General features: G+C 32.3%; 2 protein-coding genes across 2 annotated transcripts; both read right to left on the bottom strand.

Moving 5' to 3' along the window:
• Nucleotides 1-10,223: 10,223 nt before the first annotated feature.
• On the bottom strand, nt 10,224-11,114 carry LOC133791646 (uncharacterized). The gene is made up of 3 exons (XM_062229565.1): nt 10,949-11,114; nt 10,514-10,756; nt 10,224-10,324 (listed from the first exon to the last, which is right to left on the bottom strand). Exons 1-3 carry the CDS (start codon nt 11,112-11,114, stop codon nt 10,224-10,226), a joined length of 510 nt encoding a protein of 169 aa, XP_062085549.1.
• Nucleotides 11,115-13,852: 2,738 nt separating this feature from the next.
• LOC133791254 (probable jasmonic acid carboxyl methyltransferase 2) lies at nt 13,853-19,973 on the bottom strand. The gene is made up of 4 exons (XM_062229183.1): nt 19,541-19,973; nt 18,929-19,330; nt 14,955-15,233; nt 13,853-14,561 (listed from the first exon to the last, which is right to left on the bottom strand). Exons 1-4 carry the CDS (start codon nt 19,613-19,615, stop codon nt 14,115-14,117), a joined length of 1,203 nt encoding a protein of 400 aa, XP_062085167.1. The 5' UTR covers nt 19,616-19,973; the 3' UTR covers nt 13,853-14,114.
• Nucleotides 19,974-21,020: the final 1,047 nt, after the last annotated feature.

Raw genomic sequence — 21,020 nt, 5'->3', positions numbered from 1 at the left:
ATATGCATAAAAGTTACAATCGGCCGACCTAAGCGGCAAAATTAGGGATACAACCCTTGTTCCTCTGAAATATCCTCGGCCATGGTGGACGATCAGCCACATATGTATACGCTGCCATCGAAGCTCTACAACTCATGGCTGGTTAAGCTGTCCTTTTCCCTTACATGCACCACATAGCACCTGTGAGCTAAGGCTCAACAATAAAACTTAAACATGTTCATGAACAGAAAATACAGATTTCTAGATACCTATCTAGCATGTCCAGCAGTAATAACCTACTCATGCATGCATACAATTATAAATAGATGGTCATTGGACCATTCCGGGGGTTCTACCCTGAGTAGTTGACCATAGAGTCAACCCCGGGGCCCTATGCTCTAGCTATGTGACCATAGAGTCACCTGGGGCCCTCGCCCTTAGCTATGGGTAATTAGCCATAGAGCTAGCCAAACACTTTTTTTTTCCAACAGCCATTGGGTTGGCCAACGTGATAGTACGTTGCTGATTTGGGCCTAAACCCTTCGACCAGTGCGCAACACACCATTGTCGTCCATGACTAATAAGTCAAGCCCTAAACTAGGTATTCGGATACATATACAAAAATAGATATAGATAAGCATACTTCAGACAACACAAGTATGCATATGCATTACTTATATAACATCATCAAATAATTGCAAACATAGTAATAATCGTGCTCCTTAATAGGGCCAAGCCCTAGCTACGCAAACCATGCGAAAAGTCATATAACACTTAATCAAGTACCGAATATTCAAGTATGTTTATTCAACAAGCGAAACGATAACTTAAACATGTTCATTCTCAGGGGCCCAAGCCATATTCATAATTATAATTAACATTCAAGCCAAGCCCTAATCACATATATCACGTACTGGGTGCAGTTTTCTTACCTCAGGTCTGAGTATAACGTAAAATAAGAACTACCATTGAGCACGATCCCGGTTTTGAGACCCCTAGCGATAACCTAGTCACAACCATAATATAGGATACCATCAATAACGAGCAAATAAAGGCTTCCGGACCGAGTCCTAGCCTTTGGGGCCTTGAATTCTACTAAATCGGGTAGTAGAATCGATCACAAGCCCTTAGGAACAAATTCCCGTTATTAAAAACCCATGGTGGCCAAAACAGTCCAGGCGGGCTATGACCTGGGTTCAATTGGGTCGTGGTGCCCCAAGAACAGGGTCGCGACCTGAACCTGCGAGCCCAGAATTCCTCCATTTTCCACAGCCAAACTCAATCAAAACCACCCCAAATTCACCCTAAAACAATAATTCAATCCTCATAACAGATTAAATATCCTCCCGGCAACAAAACCCAACTAAAAACTAGATGAAAACCTCATCATATCTCCCAATTCAACACTTGAGCTACAAAGCTCAATAACACCTCAAGAACAGCCAAAATAAATAGAATTTCAATGGAAAACAAGACCTAAAGCTTACCTTAGCTATGATTTGAGTCCTCACTATAGCTAATCAAATTTTCCAAGTTTAGGCCTTCAATTCGCAAGCTTTCAACCCAAAAATCTCCTTAGTTCACAAGGAATTCCATACAAAGTTGAGAGAGAATGAGAGAGAGAGAGAGAGCGTCGGTTGGGAGCTTAATGTTTGAGTGTTTTTTTGTGTGTTTGTTTATGCTTCCTTAAGGCTTTAGTTACTTAAGCTAATCCTGAGGCTTGGGGTTCCAAAAACGTCCCCGAGGGAAAAATGGTCAAAATCCCCAGTATTCCCTCCTAATCTCACTAACTCCAAATATATCCTCAATTATTCATTCTCGTTCCTCGATAACCCAATGTTGTGCTAAATACCTGAAATTCCCCTTGACTCGCCCCGAGTTGAGTATTGGGTCCTGTTGTGACTTTCCCTCTAACTTTCTCCCTAGTATCGTCTTGTGCCAAATAACCCAAATAAACCCACATAATAACGTGGTCTCTCACATATATCGTATATATGCAAATATATACAATTATGCTCATAACGGGTCAAGTTACGAGAATTGTCATTCTAATAAGAAACGGGCCCACACGCATATTTAATATTCCTAAACATTCATAACTATTATCATATAAATCACATAACCATATAATCATATACAAATATATCATATAAGCATATAATTCCATATATTTCCATCCTGGCCCCCTAATCAAGGCCCTAAGCCTTATTAGGTAATTTGGGACGTTACAACAATCGATATCATCAAAAGTTTTTCCACAAAGCCTTATGTGGAGTAATTTCCCTCCACCAACAATGGGGATTGCAGTCCTCTTGAAGCACTATAGGGAAAAACTAAAAAATCTAACATTGGACGAGGTACAATCAAATGTATGATATGCTAGCGTATAGACTGTAATTATGAAACCAAATTCACTAAATTTCTAAATTTAACCAGGTCGAGCTCTGTCCATGGGGACATGAAGGTATTCAACCTTATTAGGTTGCCCTAAGTCAGACAACCAACTCTAGTCGAATCTTATTGGTTGGCCGGAACGGAGCATAGTGGTATTTGGGGGAGCGAGTTTCAATGCAAAGTTGTAGAATTGTTCCCAACTGAATACCACGGCTACCACCCAAGTCAATGCTTGTTCGGGAGCAACTGGTCATAATTACAAAGTCGTGGTGTTTGTCTAGTAAATCGACATTAGAATTCTGGGAAGAACAAACGAAGGAGAATTGTGAAAAGTACAAAAGAGAAGTTTTGTGTAAAATAATTCACCAAAAGATATGTTATTCAATTTGATGATGAAAGTTAAGTTCAATATGTAATGTGTAATGTGTATTTTTGTATAAAAAAAAAAAAAACTTCCCACTTTATCGTGCAATGCCAGGATCTGCCAATAGAAAATTTATGGGTGACCTCCTAGGAAGTTTTCCTAGGAAGCATGTAAGTGAGGACAAAGCACGCTGAAAAGACTCGTGTTGGTTTGTAGGGCCATTCGTCATTCCAGAAAGCAGCCATAGTGACGTGGGGCATCACAAATGGTATCAGAGCCTTGACCCAGCCGGAAGTGTGGCCGACGGGAACGTCAGGCCCGTAAGTGGGGGTGATTGTGACAGTCAGAATCCCGTGATCCGTAAGGGGAAAGACCGGGTAAGCTGTGCAATCCCACACCGCCTGGGGAAGGTCAAGTGTGATGATTCTAAGACTGTGTAGATATGGGACTACACAGTTGAAGATGGCTTAAATGGATTGATGGGTACTACCTATATCAACAAGATGCATCTTCTTTTCGGTAGCCCATCACTTAAGAACTCCAAAGTTAAGCGTGCTTGACCTGGGGTAATCTAGGGATGGGTGACCTCCTGGGAAGTTTTTCTAGGAAGCATGTGATTGAGGACAAAGCACGCTGAAAAGACTCGTGTTGGTTTGTAGGGCCAGTCGTCATTACAGAAAGCAGCCATAGTGACGTGGGGCGTCACAGGTGCATCCTTCATTCCAACCAAATAAACTTTTGTTAATACATATTGAAATCTTATATATTCATTTGAAATTAAATATTAGGTAACACGGTCAACACCGAAAACACTTCTACAAAAAATAGATGGGGTTCAAAGAGAGTTAATGCAGCAAATGATCAAAACAACGACTGCCTTGAATCATTACAAGTCCATACTTGAAAATGTCCACGAGGAAATGGTACCTTAAATCAAATAACAATCCACAATATAAGAATAAGAATCATTTTTTCCTCAAAACTAGTTGAAATGAATCAAATTGCAGGTTCACTGGACAGGTGAAGACAGGGAAACTAATTTCGAATGGGATGAACAAGGAGATTACAAGGACTCCATCAACAATTCATATAATGGATTCGTGGGGCAGCAACAACAATAAAATTAATAGTCATACATGTTCTTCCTTAACTTTCACAAATTAATTAGAATATGGAAGATGCTCTTTATTAAAGGACCAAAAATATGTACTTTGTAAACAAGTATTGTTTCCCAAATTTTCCGCTTTTGTATTATTAATTAATATAACAACTTCGTTTCAAGTTCAGTATAATAACCAGTTTTTGAATCCAAGTAACATCCAAAAATAGTCACTACTTCCTATAGTTGTTTAACAATTACATTGTTGAAATATCAATCACGCAGGTGGGTCATTGATTTAACTTTTATATGGTTGACAAAAACACAACACAATAGCTATAAGTAAACAAATAATAATTATCAACCATATAGAACATATCAGCATGCCAATTTCCTTTAATCAACAATAGAGAGGACTTTATCCATATTTTTCATTCTAATGAAATTTAATCATATAAACTTTTCCTCTCCACCTACATTTCCATCACAAACCATTTTGAAATAAAATTAAAACAAGGAAATTTACATGTTTCAAAATTACAATTAAAGTACAAATATCTAATATTAAATATTTTTCAACAATTTAAAGCCTCAACAACAAAAAGCTTTTCCCTAATTTTGTTAATTGAAATTAAGTAACATTCACTATTCTTTCTAAATAAAAGCTATTCCAATACAAAACATTATGTAGACTATAGAACCAAAAAAAAAATTCATATATTAACTATAAAATAATTGATAAATTGTGACTTAATACAAAACTTAAATCAACCTATTCATCTCTTCCACTATGTTTCAATATATTCTTCTTCTTCTTCTTCTTCTTCTTCTTCTTCTTCTTCTTCTTCTTCAACATAGGCACATAACTAATGCATTCTTTGCATTTGATAATTGTCTGCCTATCCTCAAAATTCACAAAATTACAAAACAAAGTTAACAAACTTGGGAAGCTTTCTCCATTATAAAATCTCTTCTTTTGTTCAATGAAGACGTCAAAATTATTGCACCTATAACTCCCTATTAAACTCCCGCGATACCTAATAAAATTAAAACAATAATTATTAGCAAAAGTATATTTTCATACAATTTTTTTTATACATTCAGCGACACTAACATATAATGGTCCTATTCGAATAGGTATTCCAGGAACATAGTCTTCTACTACATCATCTGCTTCTTCACCTAACACTCCCTTCACATATTCTTGTAGACGCATCATTGTGACATACACACTGCAATCATAATCAACGCATTTGTATCGATGGGAACTAGGTTCACTTATACTAAAATTTGTAAAAGAAAAATCGAATCCGTAAACTTTTTTGAACTGCTCACTGAATGCACTGTCCACGGAGCATATAGCTGTTAACAAAAGAGAAAAATAATTTCAAAATTTGTAAAAAATTGACACTTCACAGATTTTCAAACATTTGTAAAAAATTAAATTATACTGTGAATAAAAAAACTTTACAATAAATACAAACCATCACCATAATTATGTCAGCACATAAAAAATACGAAGGAATGTTGAAGTTATCAAACACATTAACTTTCTTCTCAAACATATCGATTACTGCTAGAAACCAAAGCCTTTAACAAGCAAATGCATGTAAACCTGGCAAACATTAATCAATAAGAATTACTCAAATCTCATAACAATAAAACAGGAAAGCATAAATTCTATTGATAAAAGTAGTCAATTTAACATTTTCCAGCTGGCCAATCTCTCCGCACCATTGAAACCATGTCCTTTGATCACTTATAATACTATAACATAAGCTATCCGGTTGCTAAAAAACAAAAACAAAAAAAAAATATCAACAACATCGCATACAAAAAGAAAAAAAATTATTTAATTAATACAAACCGATAAAGCTGTGGGATCCTCCAGAAACTCATCTTCTTCCCATTCTTTTCCACTTCAACTGCTGATAAAATATCAATCATACAGTTCACAACCTTCAACATTCAAAATTTTGTCACATATTATTCACTATAAGTAGAAGCCATAATTGACCGACCTCAAAATTAAAAAATTATTTAACATCCTCACTCTTGCGCCGAAAATTTGTTTATCTCCCAAACTCAAAAAATCAAACCTCCGCCCAACTACTTTGTCTCCCAAGAAAACTATCTCCCTAGTAAATGAAAAAATGAGTTAAAAGAATTATATCATCCATTCAACTGATAACATGGCCAAATATATAAATACAAAGTATTCAAACGCTTACTCGGGCGGCAATTTTGAGTGCATCACATAGTTCAACAAATTTTCTCTCACAATCGTTTAAAAACTCCAAATTTGACCACTTTGTACGGCTTAAGAGGCCTCCACTAATGCAACAACCATTCAAAGTATCCTAAATTCAAACACAAAAAATTGACCAGATTCTAAGATCATTCCAACTAAATGTATTTTTGGAATTCAGTACACCAAAATTAAAACAATATAATCAATAATATCTCCCTAACAATTTTATCAACTTCGCTATCTTCAATGTCATACATATCACAATCAAAACCACTACCTCCAAATTTCAAAACAAAATTATTTTCATCCTGAAAGTTCCAATTTATCTTATCATTAGTCGTCGACAATGAAATCCTATCACAACATTTGCTCCCACTAACAATATTTGTACATTTTTCCAATTGCAGACATAAATCATTCCCTTCTACACAACCAGACCAATTATTACTCAATGACACTTTTACACTATGATTACATACAACACTCTTCTCCCTACCCACTTCAGGATCAAATAAAATCTTCTCATTGAGATTATTACCGTCAAAACCATCAGCCTTTGAATCATTCATTTCTAGAGTAAAAGTACCAACATTGGAAGGCCCCTCTCCAATTTCTACACCCAAATCAATGTAAGGAAGCACCCTAGGCAACTTATCAACTTTTCTTCTCTCATTTAAATCAACTAAACAAACCTCCTCCGACTCAACATAAAAATTTTGAACCACACCATCAACGGGAGAAAAAATTGGCAACTCCCATTCCACTTCTAATATTTTTTATTTAGATAACTTAACCTTTCCCAAATTCATCGGTGGCATTCCTACACTAAATTTATCTTCCAAATAATCCACCTCCACCATATCTACATTTGCATCATCCACTTTACTCAATTTCTCACTTAGAACGTTACATTCACTCATTAGCAAAGTTGCCTTCTCCAAAAAAAAAAACTTCGAAAGAATAACTCTCTTCTCCTTCTCAAACCCCAAAGAAACGAAGTTGAGAAACACCATGTTTAAGAGATGCAATTTCCTGCTTCAATTCCTTCACTTCACTCTCATGTGAATTCAATGCAAACAAGATGTCCCCTAACTTTTCTGTATCCATAGCTACCTACAATAACAAATAATTTCATTCCATAATTATAATTATTATATAGTCATTTAAATTGGTTATCAACATTTACAGATTATCAATGATGTCACATTAAAATATAATTATTTCACCAAAATATCAGCTTCACCTAACATACGACGAAACCCCCCAAAATATTAGCTTCATCACATGGATTCATTCCATCCGAGATCACCAGATCCCTAGTATAGAGAAAATTGGGTAATATATTAACAATAGTAAAAATACCAATTTTAAACGAATTTCATTCCCAATCAAAAGTAAATAACATAAAATACATAAAGTTATCCTATAATTAATAGTACACAAGAAATCAGAACTGTGGAAAATAAAGACAAATTAATAACCAAAAATCTTATGTCATCAGTGGTAACCCAAGGTCCTAGGAGAAATTTTTTGAAGAGTTCTTGCTCCCCATACAATAGTCTCCCAGATTACAATTAAGCAGAAGAAAAAAAATATGTTTCTAAAAATTGGAAATTATTCACTTTTCTCACTCCCAATGAAACTGGACATGTTCAACACTAGAATTTTCTATCAATTCCTCACCTCGTTAACATTCTTAACCTTGATGTTTTATCCATGAATTTTTAGTGTTACTTCAATGTATTTTTCAATAATTTCTTGATGTTATAATAATGCATTTCGACGTTAGTTTTATATATGTTCAATAGAACGAACAACATGAAAGCATCGATATATAAAAAAAATAATAGAAGGAGTTTAATACTTATCAAATACTTAGCAAAAGTTAAATTCACTCAAGTCCATAATAGTAGCTCTTCATCAACCTAATAACATAAATGACCCCTTGATGCCTAAACGTCATTCTTTTTTTATTTATAATTTTTTTCTTGCAAACCCTTCACAATGAAACAAACACAAGCAAACAAAATGAAAAACTATAATCACTAAACACAAAAACACAGTACTGCAACAAAGATAAAATCACTACGGCCCCAAGTAGCTAATGGCTAAGTTAACTTGTAAATCAACTATTGTTATTGATCTTAATTTTACATACCTGCTACAAAGATAACATCACAACAGACCACACAAAAATGAGCCCAAAATAATAGAGTCGAACTTGCTTCAGTGCTTCCATAGAGAAACTTCACTCTCCGACTCCGCGACCCCTAAATCCACAAATAAGAAACCACCAATCAGCTTCCTTCGAAACCCTTTCCGAAATCAACCACCACCTAACGTCTCACTGCCAAAGACATCACCCCATTTGAGAGAGAATACATTGCGTACTATCGATGTGGTTTAATGCCTCCTACATAACCCCAATAACGATCGACATCAACTGAAAAATTAATAACAAACTCGAACCTACTTCGGTGCTTCCATAGAGATACTTTACTCTCTGACTCCGCAGCCCCTAAATTCACAAATATTGGGGACAATCCAGGTTACTGAGTGTGTTGCCTTTTGTTTGGATTGGAATAATAATAAAGCTGGTAAATTGGTTAGTATAAGTGAAATAGTCATGTTTGTATCTCCGGATGTAACTACACTTATGTATATCTCCAAGCATACAGTTTTTTCCCTGCCGACTTCCTGCTTAGTGAAAACGTTTTGGGTGAGAAATTATCGGGTCTAACTCAAAGCACTCTTTAGAACTATGCATAAAATAATTAAAAAAAAAAAAAAAGAAGATACAATGCAAATGAGATAAATTATCCTCTACACACCAGCCTAAGTTAACTTGTATTTCTGAACCGAGCATATGAGAGAAATCTTATATTTATATATGCATCCAAGCGATTTGTCAGATAATGTTAGTGGTAGTGGAGATAAAGTGTGTGAGAATGCGGACCCAGGAATTTTTTAAAGGGGGGGCACAAAATTTCTTTTCAAAACAAATAATATAATATGCTAAAAAATTAATTAAAATTTTGGAGTTACTTTTTATGAGTAATAACTATCAAGAAATCTCAAGCATTACTTAAAAATAGTACACATTGTCATGAAATTTTAACATAATAAATCAATTTTTCAGTTCGTACATTTAAAGTTGTCCTCAACAGGATTTCATGTTTTGAAAACGATGAATAATATAGGCTCATTATCAATAGCATTGAATACATCCTTCTCCAGAATGCCCTTTCTACTGAAGTTGTTGCAACTAGAAGCGTTAATGCCAATTTAATAAGCAAATAAACCAATGGATATACCTTATCCTTTTGTGTCTCAACTAGTTTCTTAGAAAGATCAACTATCCCTTTCAAAGCTGAAAACTTGACATGGGAATGCATATCGTCAACATATATTTGAAGTTGATATTCTAATACCTTTATATCTATTGTAGAAAAATCACATGGATAAAGTTGAGCAAGACAGATTAACTTTCCCTTGTCAAAAGTAGAAAATGAATTAGCGGGAGATAAGCACGCTAAATAAAGTAGCAACTCAGTATTAGCCTCATTAAAACGACTATTTAGCTCTTGTAGCTGTAAATCTATCACTGTATTGAAAAAATCAACACGGAAATAGTGAAAATTTGTAAGTTTTGGAGCCTTGCGCCATGATTTCCCTTGAGGACAATACATATGATTCATATCAAGAACATCAATATTGAACTTCATACAAAAATTAGAAACTTCTTCTACTAAAGAATCTCATCCATTATCTCTCATCATTTGTAAATGTTTCTTGCATATTTTGACTAAATCCATTGCATTCACAATATCTTGATCACCTTTTTGTAAGACTTGTGAAAACTCATTTGTTATCCCAAGAATATTCTTCACCAAATTCAAGCTAAAAACAAAATCATATGTTTGCACCATTTGTAACATAATAGATGCTTCATATTTTTGCTCACTATTCAATCTATCATTTGTAATTTCCTCAAGCACATCAATAATAGATGAAAACATGATAGTAAAGCTTACCAAAGTACCAAAGTGTGATCCCCAACGTGTATCACATGGACGCTTAATTCCACTTTCTTGATTTTGGCCTCTTCCACTCAAAAGTTATCCACCTTTTAAGGCTTAGATGACTTTGAGAGCTTGTTTTTCCCGAAGAATGTCATGACGCTTAGATGAGGCTCCAACAACATTCACCACATTAGACACTACGGTGAGAAAAGTACCTATTTTTTCATAAAAATATAAATCGTTATATATATAAATTGTTTATGAAACAAGTATTAGTAGAACATGAATAAAAAGTAAAATACCTATTAAATCATGTTTTTTTGCCACACCCAGGAGTGCTAATTGTAGTTGATGAGAAAATCAATGGACAAAAAAAGCACATTCATTCTCCTTCATGATAATACTTTTCAAACCATTAAACTCTCCACTCATGTTACTAGCTCCATCATACCCTTGACCTCGTAATTTGGATATGCTCAACCCATGCTTTGAAAACAACTTATCAATTGCTATCTTAAGTGAGATCGTAGTGGTATTAGGAACATGTTCAATACCGATGAATCGCTCAATCACACACCCTCTCTTGTCCACATAACGAAACATTACAACCATTTGTTCCTTTATGGATACATCACGAGATTCATCAACTAAAATAGAAAAAATAACATCTCCCATATCTCTAATAATAACATTAATTGTTTCCACAGTACAAGCGTTTACAATGTCCTTCTAAATCTTTGGCGAAGTCAGTTTAAGATTCTCGGGAGCATTTTTTAAAGCAACAGCTCTAACTTCCTCGTTATGATTAGTAAGAAACGTTAGAATTTCGAGAAAGTTACCTTGAATATTAGACTCTTGGGACTCATCATGACCACGAAATGCAAGACCTTGTCGTACAAGAAAGCGAATACAATCAACTGAAGCAATTAATCGAACACGGTAACTTATTCGATATTTGATGTTCTTCCTTAAAAAAATGTGTTCAATTTGTTGTTTTCCATCCATTAAAGCTTCACATTTTTTGTAACATTTGTAATGACTACTATTGTGATTTCTGACAGGGGCTTCAAGTAGGCTCATTTTCTTCCAATTTGAAAAACCCTCGCTAACAAATGTGTTACCACCAGCTTGCTTTCTAATGCTTGATTTAAAAAGATAGCAACACAGACAAAATGCAGAATTCTTACTTATGCTATATTCCAACCAAGTAGAAAATTGATCAAACCATGCAATGTTGAATCGACGTTCCTTTGCTCCATAGAATTTCTTAGGAAATTCATGACTTCTTGGTTGACAAGGCCCTTGATGTAGATAATGTCTACGAAATTCATCTTAAGTATTTGGGTGGTAATTGGAAATTGGTGGTCGCAACCCAGGATCGGTAGGAAGATTAGTCATATCAATTGAACTTGAAGAACAATTTTTTTTTTTGAATTATCAAAATCTACTTCAGGAAAATGTGATATAATGGAAACTTTTTGTCTTTTTGAATTGTCTACCTCCACCTCAGGAAAATGTGACACATTTGAAGCTCTTTTATAATATTTTTCCATATTTGTGTCAAATATAACTATAAAATATCAAATTTATATGATTTGTATTCATATGTGTATGCTATATATGCAAGTACACACATTTATATTAATTAAAAACATCAAATAAATATAGCACAAATTTTTATATATAATTTGTATTCTTATGCATACATGTAATTACACATTTATATCAATAAAATTATCAAGTAAATATAGAACATTTTTTTTTACATTTTTTGTATTTATAAATTACACATTTATATTGATGAAAATAGCAAATAATTATAGGACAATTTTTTTATGAACAATCACACATACATTTTTTACATAATTTGTATTCATAAATACACATTTATATTGATAAAAATATCAAATAAATATAGAGAAACAATTTTATTTTTATATAATTACACATACATACCTCCTGAAGAGATATCTCTTCTTCAAGTGATGAGTGAATCCCAATAATTCTTCTACTACAATTTTTTTAGATCATTATAATAATTTAAAATTAACTAAAAAAAATAAAAACTACACTTGTTAAAAACTACAAAAGTTTCAAAGAAGTGTTTTTTATAAACTAAAACCGAAATTATATAGTTGAAAATTAGATAAACTTTAACTCCAAAAACAATGTGTGACTTTGTAATTCTTTTTATTTTAGTGCTAAAAATATGTTTACATGTAATTAAATATTATTTATGATTACTTATTTCATAGAATGCAATTGGTGGGATGTCAAAATTGACACTGACACTCTCTTGGAGGTCCTTGATACTTTCATATGTAATATTTTTTTTGAGCTGGTGCCTAGGCCCCAGCTAGTCTTTAGCTGGGTCCGCCCATGAGAAAAAAGAGTGTGCAAGTAATAGACAATTTTACAGAGAGATGGGTAGTTATGTTTTATTAACATAATAATGTATTTAAATTAATAGTAATATACATTTAAAATTATTTTATTTATTTTATACATAGTTAATTTTATCTTATACGAATACAAATTTTTATATGAATTTATATATATGTATTATTATATATAAATTTTGATGATTAAAATATGGATATATAATTATCTTATAAAAAAATAATTATTAATATGTTAAAAATAAATATGATTTATTAAGTGTTTATATTATATACTTTTAACTATCGATATTTTAGTAGAATAATAATAGTGGTTGAAAAACTTATATTGCTACAAAATAATTAGTAGCAAAATCTAATTAAAAATATTATATTTTGCTACCAAAAAAACTAGTAGCTAAAAATTTGAGTTTTGTTACCAAAATAAAATGGTAGCAATTAATATATAAAGTTAAAAAATTTATACTTTGGCGTCGATAGATTTAGCTACCAATAGAAAATTAGCAGATAAAATTATTCATTAGCTATTAATAATTGAGTTTATATATTTTTGGACCATGTGTTTTGTCACATTACCTGTTTGGACCCTGTGTTTTGACAAATTACTTTTTTGACACTATGTTTTGTAAAATAATTAAAATAGAACCCTAAACCCGATTTGGTCAATGTTTTCCCAACTAAAATCACAAATAATTTACCAAACTAATAATTCAAAAAAAAAAAAAATCATTCTGCTTAAAAACTGTATTGTTATATTCAACTTTTTCTTCATCAAAATTGAGTTTAGAGTTCTATTTTAACCATTTTACAAAACATAGGGTTCAAAAAATAATTTGTCAAAACACAGAGTCCAAATAGATAATAGGACAAAACACAAGGTCCAAAAATATATAAACCCTTAATAATTTTTGTAGTAATATTTTTGGTGTTCTATTTTTATATTTTGCTACCATAATTTCGTAGCAAAATATAATTAATTGCTACCAAATATATTTGATATAGCTAAAACTTTAGTATATAAAAATTATTTTTCTTGTAGTGGGTATAGTATCATGAAACATGTCATTTTCTTGTAGTGCATTGAAAGCCCCTACTATGACAGGTGTTGTAGACTTTTAATGTCTCTAAAATGAAGTCATAAAATCATTATTTTGTAGTAGTGCATGTTCTAATAAATATGATTACATATGAACAAAAGTATCAAATCACTATTAAAATTATCGAAGTTGGTCGAAATATGATTGAACAAAAGTATCAAATCACCATTAAAAAAATCGAATTTTGATCAGAATATGGTGGTCTGATGAACAAACACATTGAAACTCATTGGAATCACATAAAAAAAATTGATAGTTTGTGTCCGACAATCCAATTACCTCAAGATTCTATCAAATAATTTCAACAAAGCACACATATGAAATATTAAAATTCACTCAAAGCCAACTAATTTATTGTCATATATATTTTACATAGATAACCATAAATATTTTTAACTCACATTTGAGCTTTTTATTGGGAGATATAAAAGAGAAACGATGGAGAAATAAAGAGAAATTATGCATTTTTAACTTTTAACTTTTATATAGTTTATTTATTTTTTTTAATTTTATTTTCGAAAAGCATAGTTCTCTAATGTTAAAATATTTTTCAAATATCCGATCACTTCAGGCATAATTCCTCTAGTTTCCTTTTTTCTAAGGGAGATGACCAAATTGATATACTTGGTTGAAGCGTTTGATAAATAATCAGCAACGATGTCTTGGTATCTTTTAAACAAATCGTCCATTATATGAGTACCAAAATGGGCCTCCAGCATCGATTCAACCACAGCTCTAATGGTCTTGGTCACTCGTTGCCCTCTCGCCCTAGATAGCTCGGCAACCGTGGTGTATTGCTGATGATCTACCGCACCGCCATCCCATTCCATCGGGAATGCTTCCACATCGTCCAAAATGAACGACCCTTCTTTTTCTATCACATTCCTTAACTCATCAGGACATGGTGCGTAATACGGTGCATTGAAGCTATCAACCTTTTCCTCCTCTATTAGACCCTGCAAATGCAATTATAGTATTATAGTACTTTTCTGTATACTGATCGATAGCATGTATCCTATATAAATAGTTACGGATCTAGGCATTGTTTCTCTATGTCTAATATTCTTCTTCTACTTTTATTTAATTATATTAAACAGTTGTCGTTGTAGTAGTCCATTTTTGTTTAAGTACAATAAGCAAAGAGTTAATTACCATATTGATTAATGGTTCGTATAAGATTAGTCGATCACGTGTTATTATGATAAATGTCGTAGTTATCATATGATACGATAAATATAGGCACAGTACGTACTTTAGATTTATTATTATAATACAATTTAACTACTAATTAGAAATAGAAAGAATGTGTATATAGATCTAGACAGATCAGAGAGTGAGTTTTTACGTACCTCAGAAACCATGGCCATCAAAGCAGTTCCTAAGAACTCCCATTGATAATAGCAGCTCTCGTCGGCGGTGGGGTCGGATGAAGTACGGCCCATAAATGACAGAACCATTCGACCTCCGCTCACCAATTCCTCAGCACGTGAACTCAGAAACAGAGAAAAGTCGTTCTGAAACTGCTCCAAATATGCGTTAACAATACACTGTGGGCTACTCTTTGATAAGTAGATCTTTCCCTTGTTTATAAGCATTCTTCTCTCCTCGCTTTGCAGGCCCTTAGGAACCTACATATAATTATACATAACTTAAATTTTATATATATATATATATGTACAACTAAATTAAGATATAAGTTCTCGCCAACTAAATTTACAACTAATAAAACAAACCATTATAAGTGTGAATAAGGCGTTTCATCATCAATTTAATGGTCGGGCTAAATATATTTTCAGCAGTGCTATTACTTTTATTAACATTTTTGGAGGGTCTTTTTCCTTAGCTAATATAAACTTTCAAATATAACTTCACCAAATTCCACATATATATGTATGTTCACTTCATCATTGATAAGAAAGAAAGCTATCAAATTTAAGATTGCATATTGAAAAGCAATCAGAATTATATTCTGAAACATAAATTTTCTTAAAGAATAAATAGTCTTTTTGTCCTTAGATTATGTTCCTTAAATAATAAGGATGTTAAATTTTTTTCTAAACTACTCTTATTATTGAAATATGAGACTTCATTTAGAGTTTGTTCTACTTGGTTAACAAATTAATGATGTGACATTTTGTATGTTGATGTGACAATGTCATGTGTAAAATAATTAATAGTTTTGTTTACCGAACTTTAACCACTACTAAATTGTGTTATTTTTATTTAAATTAATTTAATTTTTTTAAGAAAATCTAATCTTTTTTCCTAAAAATAATAATTAAATCCTTAAAAATAAAAAAAATATTTTAAAATAATAAGAAAATAAACAATCCTAGAAAATAAACAATTCTAAGATATAGGGTGGTTATAGTTGGATTGCAAAATTGTTATTTATTCTTTCTTAAAAAACATCAAATATAATTGTTAATGTGGCCAAACTACAGAAGACTATATTGGGTGGTCAGTAGTACCGGTCGACCCAGAGTCTTTTATTGGCAATTAATAATTGGACCATCCTATCACATGCCAGTTGGACTAAGATAGATTTAAATAAGAATACGTGGGTTTCAGTTCAGCTATACATACGTACGAAGGAGAGCTACCAATTAACTGCCTAGCTACCGAGTTTCAAGCAGAGAGCTACGGAGTGGGGGCCAAAAAAGGCTCGATTGAGAGCAGCAAAGGAGAGAAACGTGTAGTTTAATTAGAACTGTAAATACGGGCCGGGCTTTCTAGCACTGCAGGAAACTGGCACGAGCTCGGGAGGCACGAGCATGACACGTCATGAAAAAATATGGGTCTGGGTCAGGCACGACACGAATTGAAAATTGGTACGACACGACATGGGCCTAAGCACGGCACGGCACGACAAACCCGAAGGCACGACACGAAAGCACGAACAAACTAACCCGAAAGCACGACACGATAAAAAGCCCGATATTTTGACATTAATAATCATAATAAATTTTTATTTGTCAATTATTAATAAATTAAAATAATAATAATAAAAGTCTTATTTTCTCAATATTTATATTTTTATAATTATATTAATTTATTTTAAGATTTGTAAGTTAAATTTTTTAGCATTTATTAGTAGGTATTAAAATTCTAATAATTATATTTGATATAATTTTGTGTAAAATATTGTTAAAAAATATATAAAAATATCTAAAATTATAATTTAAACAAAGAAATATATTTGGTTTGGTGGTAAGTCCATTGATCCTTAAAAAGGATGTGGAGGGTTCAATTATCCATTCATACTTTTTTTTGGCAAAAATAAAGTGGGCCCAAATTTGGGCCCGAATATAGAAAGTGGGCCAGCCCGAATAAGGAAAGTGGGCCGGCCCAACTTGGGCCCAACACGGCACGACATGGGCCGGGCCCATGAGCGGTGTTGGGCCTATTCTTTAAAAATGGGTCGGACCCATGAGCCGTGCTGGACCTATTCTTTAAAAATGGGCTGGCCCAGCCCAAATTTCCGGCCCACATTTTCACCTCTAAGTTTAATTCTATTTCCCCTAGTTAAAAAGCCTCAAAAACCAGGGGTCTATATGGTAACTACGAAACTTCCTCAGATGCATATGTTTCAAGTAGGAGTGGCAATTCGTGATATCGTGTCGACACGATTATGACACGACACGATTAGAGTAAACCCGTACACGACACGATTATTATTCGTGTCAGAAATCCAAACCCGTACACGACACGATTATCTTAGCGGGTCACACGTGTCGACACGATAACATGTTTAATAAATTTGTAATTTGACACAAATCTAAAACTGACACGATTAATACACAATTAAACGTGTAATGACACGACACGAAATTGACACGACAGAAAATTAACACGATTAACATAATATAAATAAATTAAAATGTTTATATAATCTTAAATGTGTCTTAAGCGTGTCATTTTCGGGTTAAGTGGGTTGACCCGAAAATGACACGTTTAATAAACGTGTTAAACGTGTCGACACGATTATGACACGAAAATTAAATGTGTCACCCAAACTCATTTATTTCGTGTCGTTTTCGAGTCGTGTCATCGTGTCGTATCGAAAATTGCCAGCCCTAGTTTCAAGTACAGCTCGAAGTGATATATATATTTATATATATATTTATACTAATTATTAATAAAAAAATTTAATTTTAACAATTTTTTATTTTTTCTCTAACTTTAACGAAATATTTTTATATTTAACATAATATTATTATATTTAATAGTAGACGGTAAACATAACTTAAAATTAAATAAATAAATTAAAATATGATATTTTTAAAATATTTTACAATAATAATTATTTAAAAATAATAAAATCAGATATTTAATTACTTAAATAAAATTTAAACTTGATATTATATTAAACATATAATATATAATTTTTTTGTTGTCACCCTCAAATTCAAAAACTAGAATAAACATAAACTTAAACAAAAATAAATTAATTAAAATATAATATAATATATTTAAGATATTTTATGATAATTTAAATAATTAAATCATATTTATTTTAAAATAATAAAAACATACCTATCATTTTTTATCTTATAAATTTGTGAGATAGTTTATTTTTTATCAAGTGATTAAACTTTTTTTTCTTCATCAAATTCACCGAAAAATATTGTGAGATACATTAGAAGCTAAAAAAAGTTAATGCATGTATATTACTGTTTACACTATAACTTTTTCTATTATAATTTTATTTTCGTTATTATTATTTTTTTAAATATTATTGTATTATATATATATGTCAACATTGTGTTTAGATATTATATATATATTAAAAAATATTAAATTATTTTTCATTAAAATTATAGATATCATTTTTTATTTTATGCATTGTATTTGTATATATATATATATATATATATATGAATCTTTGCAATAGTAGTGCTTGCATTCTACGCGCACGAGAATTTTCAAAGCTGTCTGTCCATTGCAAACAGTGTACATATATAGGTCAAACTATTTAATTTTTTTTATCAAACTAAACATAAGATTGAAAAAATTAATCCAATAATGTAAATAACTCCATTAATAATATTCAATCTGTATCTTGAACTATTCCATAGTAAAAAAAATTAATTATAACTTTGCATCAAATCTACTTTTTTTTCTAATTCATTGTTAACAAATAATCCCATACTCAATCTCATACTAGATATATTTTTATATATGTATTTTTTATTGAATATAATAATACTGAAAATTATGCAAACGTGACCATAATAATATATTATGAAAATTATGTATATATATTGATGATCATATTTTAAATTAAACAATGAATATATAAGAATACTAGATAGGTGCGTACCTGAGAAAGCCAGTGAAGACTGGAAGAAGAGTGAACGAAATGGAGGGAATTTGTTGGGAACAATCTACCGTAAAAAGAACCAGGGACGGCGGAGATATAGCAGGGAGCCTTGTTGTGCTGTCTGATTCGGTTGTAAAAAGTTGGCAAAGTTGCAAAAATGTTATTGAAGTCATTGTCAAAGAGATCATTTAAGAACAATCTTAACTCAGGGGAGGGCCGACCTAGGCTGCAGCATCTGCCCTCTATTACCTTCACTATCTCCGTCATTGCAGCCAAAGAGTTCGGCCCCGTCGAGCAACCCAAGTCTGCTATTCCCATACTTTCAGGAATAATACTACTTTTCTTCAGAATCTTTAGTATGCCTTCCTCCATCGCTGCCTTTCCTAGGCACATTATTTTGCTCTACATATACATATATACATATATATATTTATTAATTGCAATTTATAATTATATATAGATAATCAAGAACAGAGTAATATGCATGTACTCCATCGGATCTATAAAACACACATGCATACACAAAAACGAACCATATAAATATATATATATATACCACTGTAGTACGGCTTAAAAAATTAAAAGAATGGACAGGTGGTGACGGGTGTAAACCTGAAGTGTAGAATTTTTAGCATAACTAGATTCACCAGACCCCTTGTTCATGTGAAGCACCAGAGCTACTTCCATTGATATATGTATGTATATGTGTATTCTCTGCTCTGCACCAATTAACTAAAGCTATCTCTAGCTGGGTTGCTTGGTTTATAAATAGTCACCTTAATTGTACAGAGAACAAGGTAGAGTTGGGATTTGGTATTGAGTTAAAATGAGGAGGAGAGCTCTCCTTTTATAGACTCAAATTAATGTCTCGGGTAATATTGCACCTCACTTTCCATCTGAGGCGCAAATCAAAATGGTGTAAAACACCCGTTTTTGTCAACAATAATAGATATTCTACGGAGAATCCAAAAAATAGTTTGCAAGTTTTAACCACAATAACGGTCTAGTGCTTACATATTATTTAATTGGCTGTTATATATAAGTCACCAAAAGTAGCTATGGCCAAAATAAATAAATTCATCAAGTACGTACCTATGACCAAAAAAAAAAAAATCAACAAATATTTATGACAAAATAAAAATCATCTATGACCAAAAACACAAAATCGTCAAATTACCAATAATAATAATAATAATAATAATAATAATAATAATAATAATCTAATACCTATGAGTATGACAAAAAAATATATTAGAGAGGACTTACGTGGTTGGATGAGATGTGAGATCATTCTATACGTTGTGGTTCCCTCCCTTCTTTTAATTTTGCTTTTTTTTTTTTCGAAAAAAAAAAGTTACACAAGAAATCTTAAGGATATTTGACAGGAGTTCAAAATTATATGGTTGATGGAAATGTCAAGGAGGAGGATGTTGACTGTCTTTTTCGCTATCAACCTTAATAAGAGAGATTAAAGAAATAAATTGTAAGAACGCAATGATTTTTACGTGGTTCAGGTTATAAAAGAACTCTAGCTACGAGTCTCTCGTATTAAGAGGATTATAAGCTTGTGAATGCAAGCTCCAATGGTGTATTCTCAGGCATCGTTTAGATTACTCTTAATACAAATAGTTTTCTTTCTAAAAAACTGAATCATTTACAATGAGACTCCCAGCCCTATTTATAGAGGTTGGGGTCATTAATTAATACTAATCATAAGTAATTAATACATATTCTTCCCATTACTGGGGGATTAATACAAATTCAATGCACTGGGCTGCATTGAATATAGACCAAGGCCCAAACGAGATTTGTGGGGCCCACTGCCGAAAAGCACCTACTTTATAGGGAGCATGCCCTAGGTGCTGTCACGGCATGCTGTAAGTATTTCCATGTCAGGCGGCGTAGTGGGTGTGTGAATTGTCGAGTCGTACACTGGACAACACTGTTGACGGATCACCCATAAAGGTTGTCAGGCGATCCTCTGACTCTGAAAACCCACATTTACTGACACGTTGCGCCTTATCTTAGGTCTGAGAACCAGAACCTTGGACTTGGGAGACGATTGAGAGACGAAAGCCCTCGCCTTAATTGT

Source organism: Humulus lupulus, chromosome 7, assembly GCF_963169125.1.
Source record: "Humulus lupulus chromosome 7, drHumLupu1.1, whole genome shotgun sequence".
In the NCBI taxonomy this organism is placed as follows: Eukaryota; Viridiplantae; Streptophyta; class Magnoliopsida; order Rosales; family Cannabaceae; genus Humulus; species Humulus lupulus.
The sequence above is the reverse complement of the archived record's forward strand: the minus strand, read 5'-3'. Positions and strand labels throughout refer to the sequence as shown.

What these genes read in the sequence shown, in the direction of transcription:
- LOC133791254 (XM_062229183.1), bottom strand. Translation starts at nt 19,615, where the DNA reads ATGGAAGTAGCTCTGGTGCTTCACATGAACAAGGGGTCTGGTGAATCT. An exon ending in CTAAAAATTCTACACTTCAG is followed by an intron (nt 19,331 to 19,540) that starts GTTTACACCCGT and finishes ATGTATATGTAG; the next exon opens with AGCAAAATAATGTGCCTAGG. An exon ending in GTCTTCACTGGCTTTCTCAG is followed by an intron (nt 15,234 to 18,928) that starts GTACGCACCTAT and finishes AATTATATGTAG; the next exon opens with GTTCCTAAGGGCCTGCAAAG.
- LOC133791646 (XM_062229565.1), bottom strand. Translation starts at nt 11,114, where the DNA reads ATGGATGGAAAACAACAAATTGAACACATTTTTTTAAGGAAGAACATC. An exon ending in CCAAGAGTCTAATATTCAAG is followed by an intron (nt 10,757 to 10,948) that starts GTAACTTTCTCG and finishes TTTCTATTTTAG; the next exon opens with TTGATGAATCTCGTGATGTA. An exon ending in AGAGTTTAATGGTTTGAAAA is followed by an intron (nt 10,325 to 10,513) that starts GTATTATCATGA and finishes ATGAAAAAATAG; the next exon opens with GTACTTTTCTCACCGTAGTG.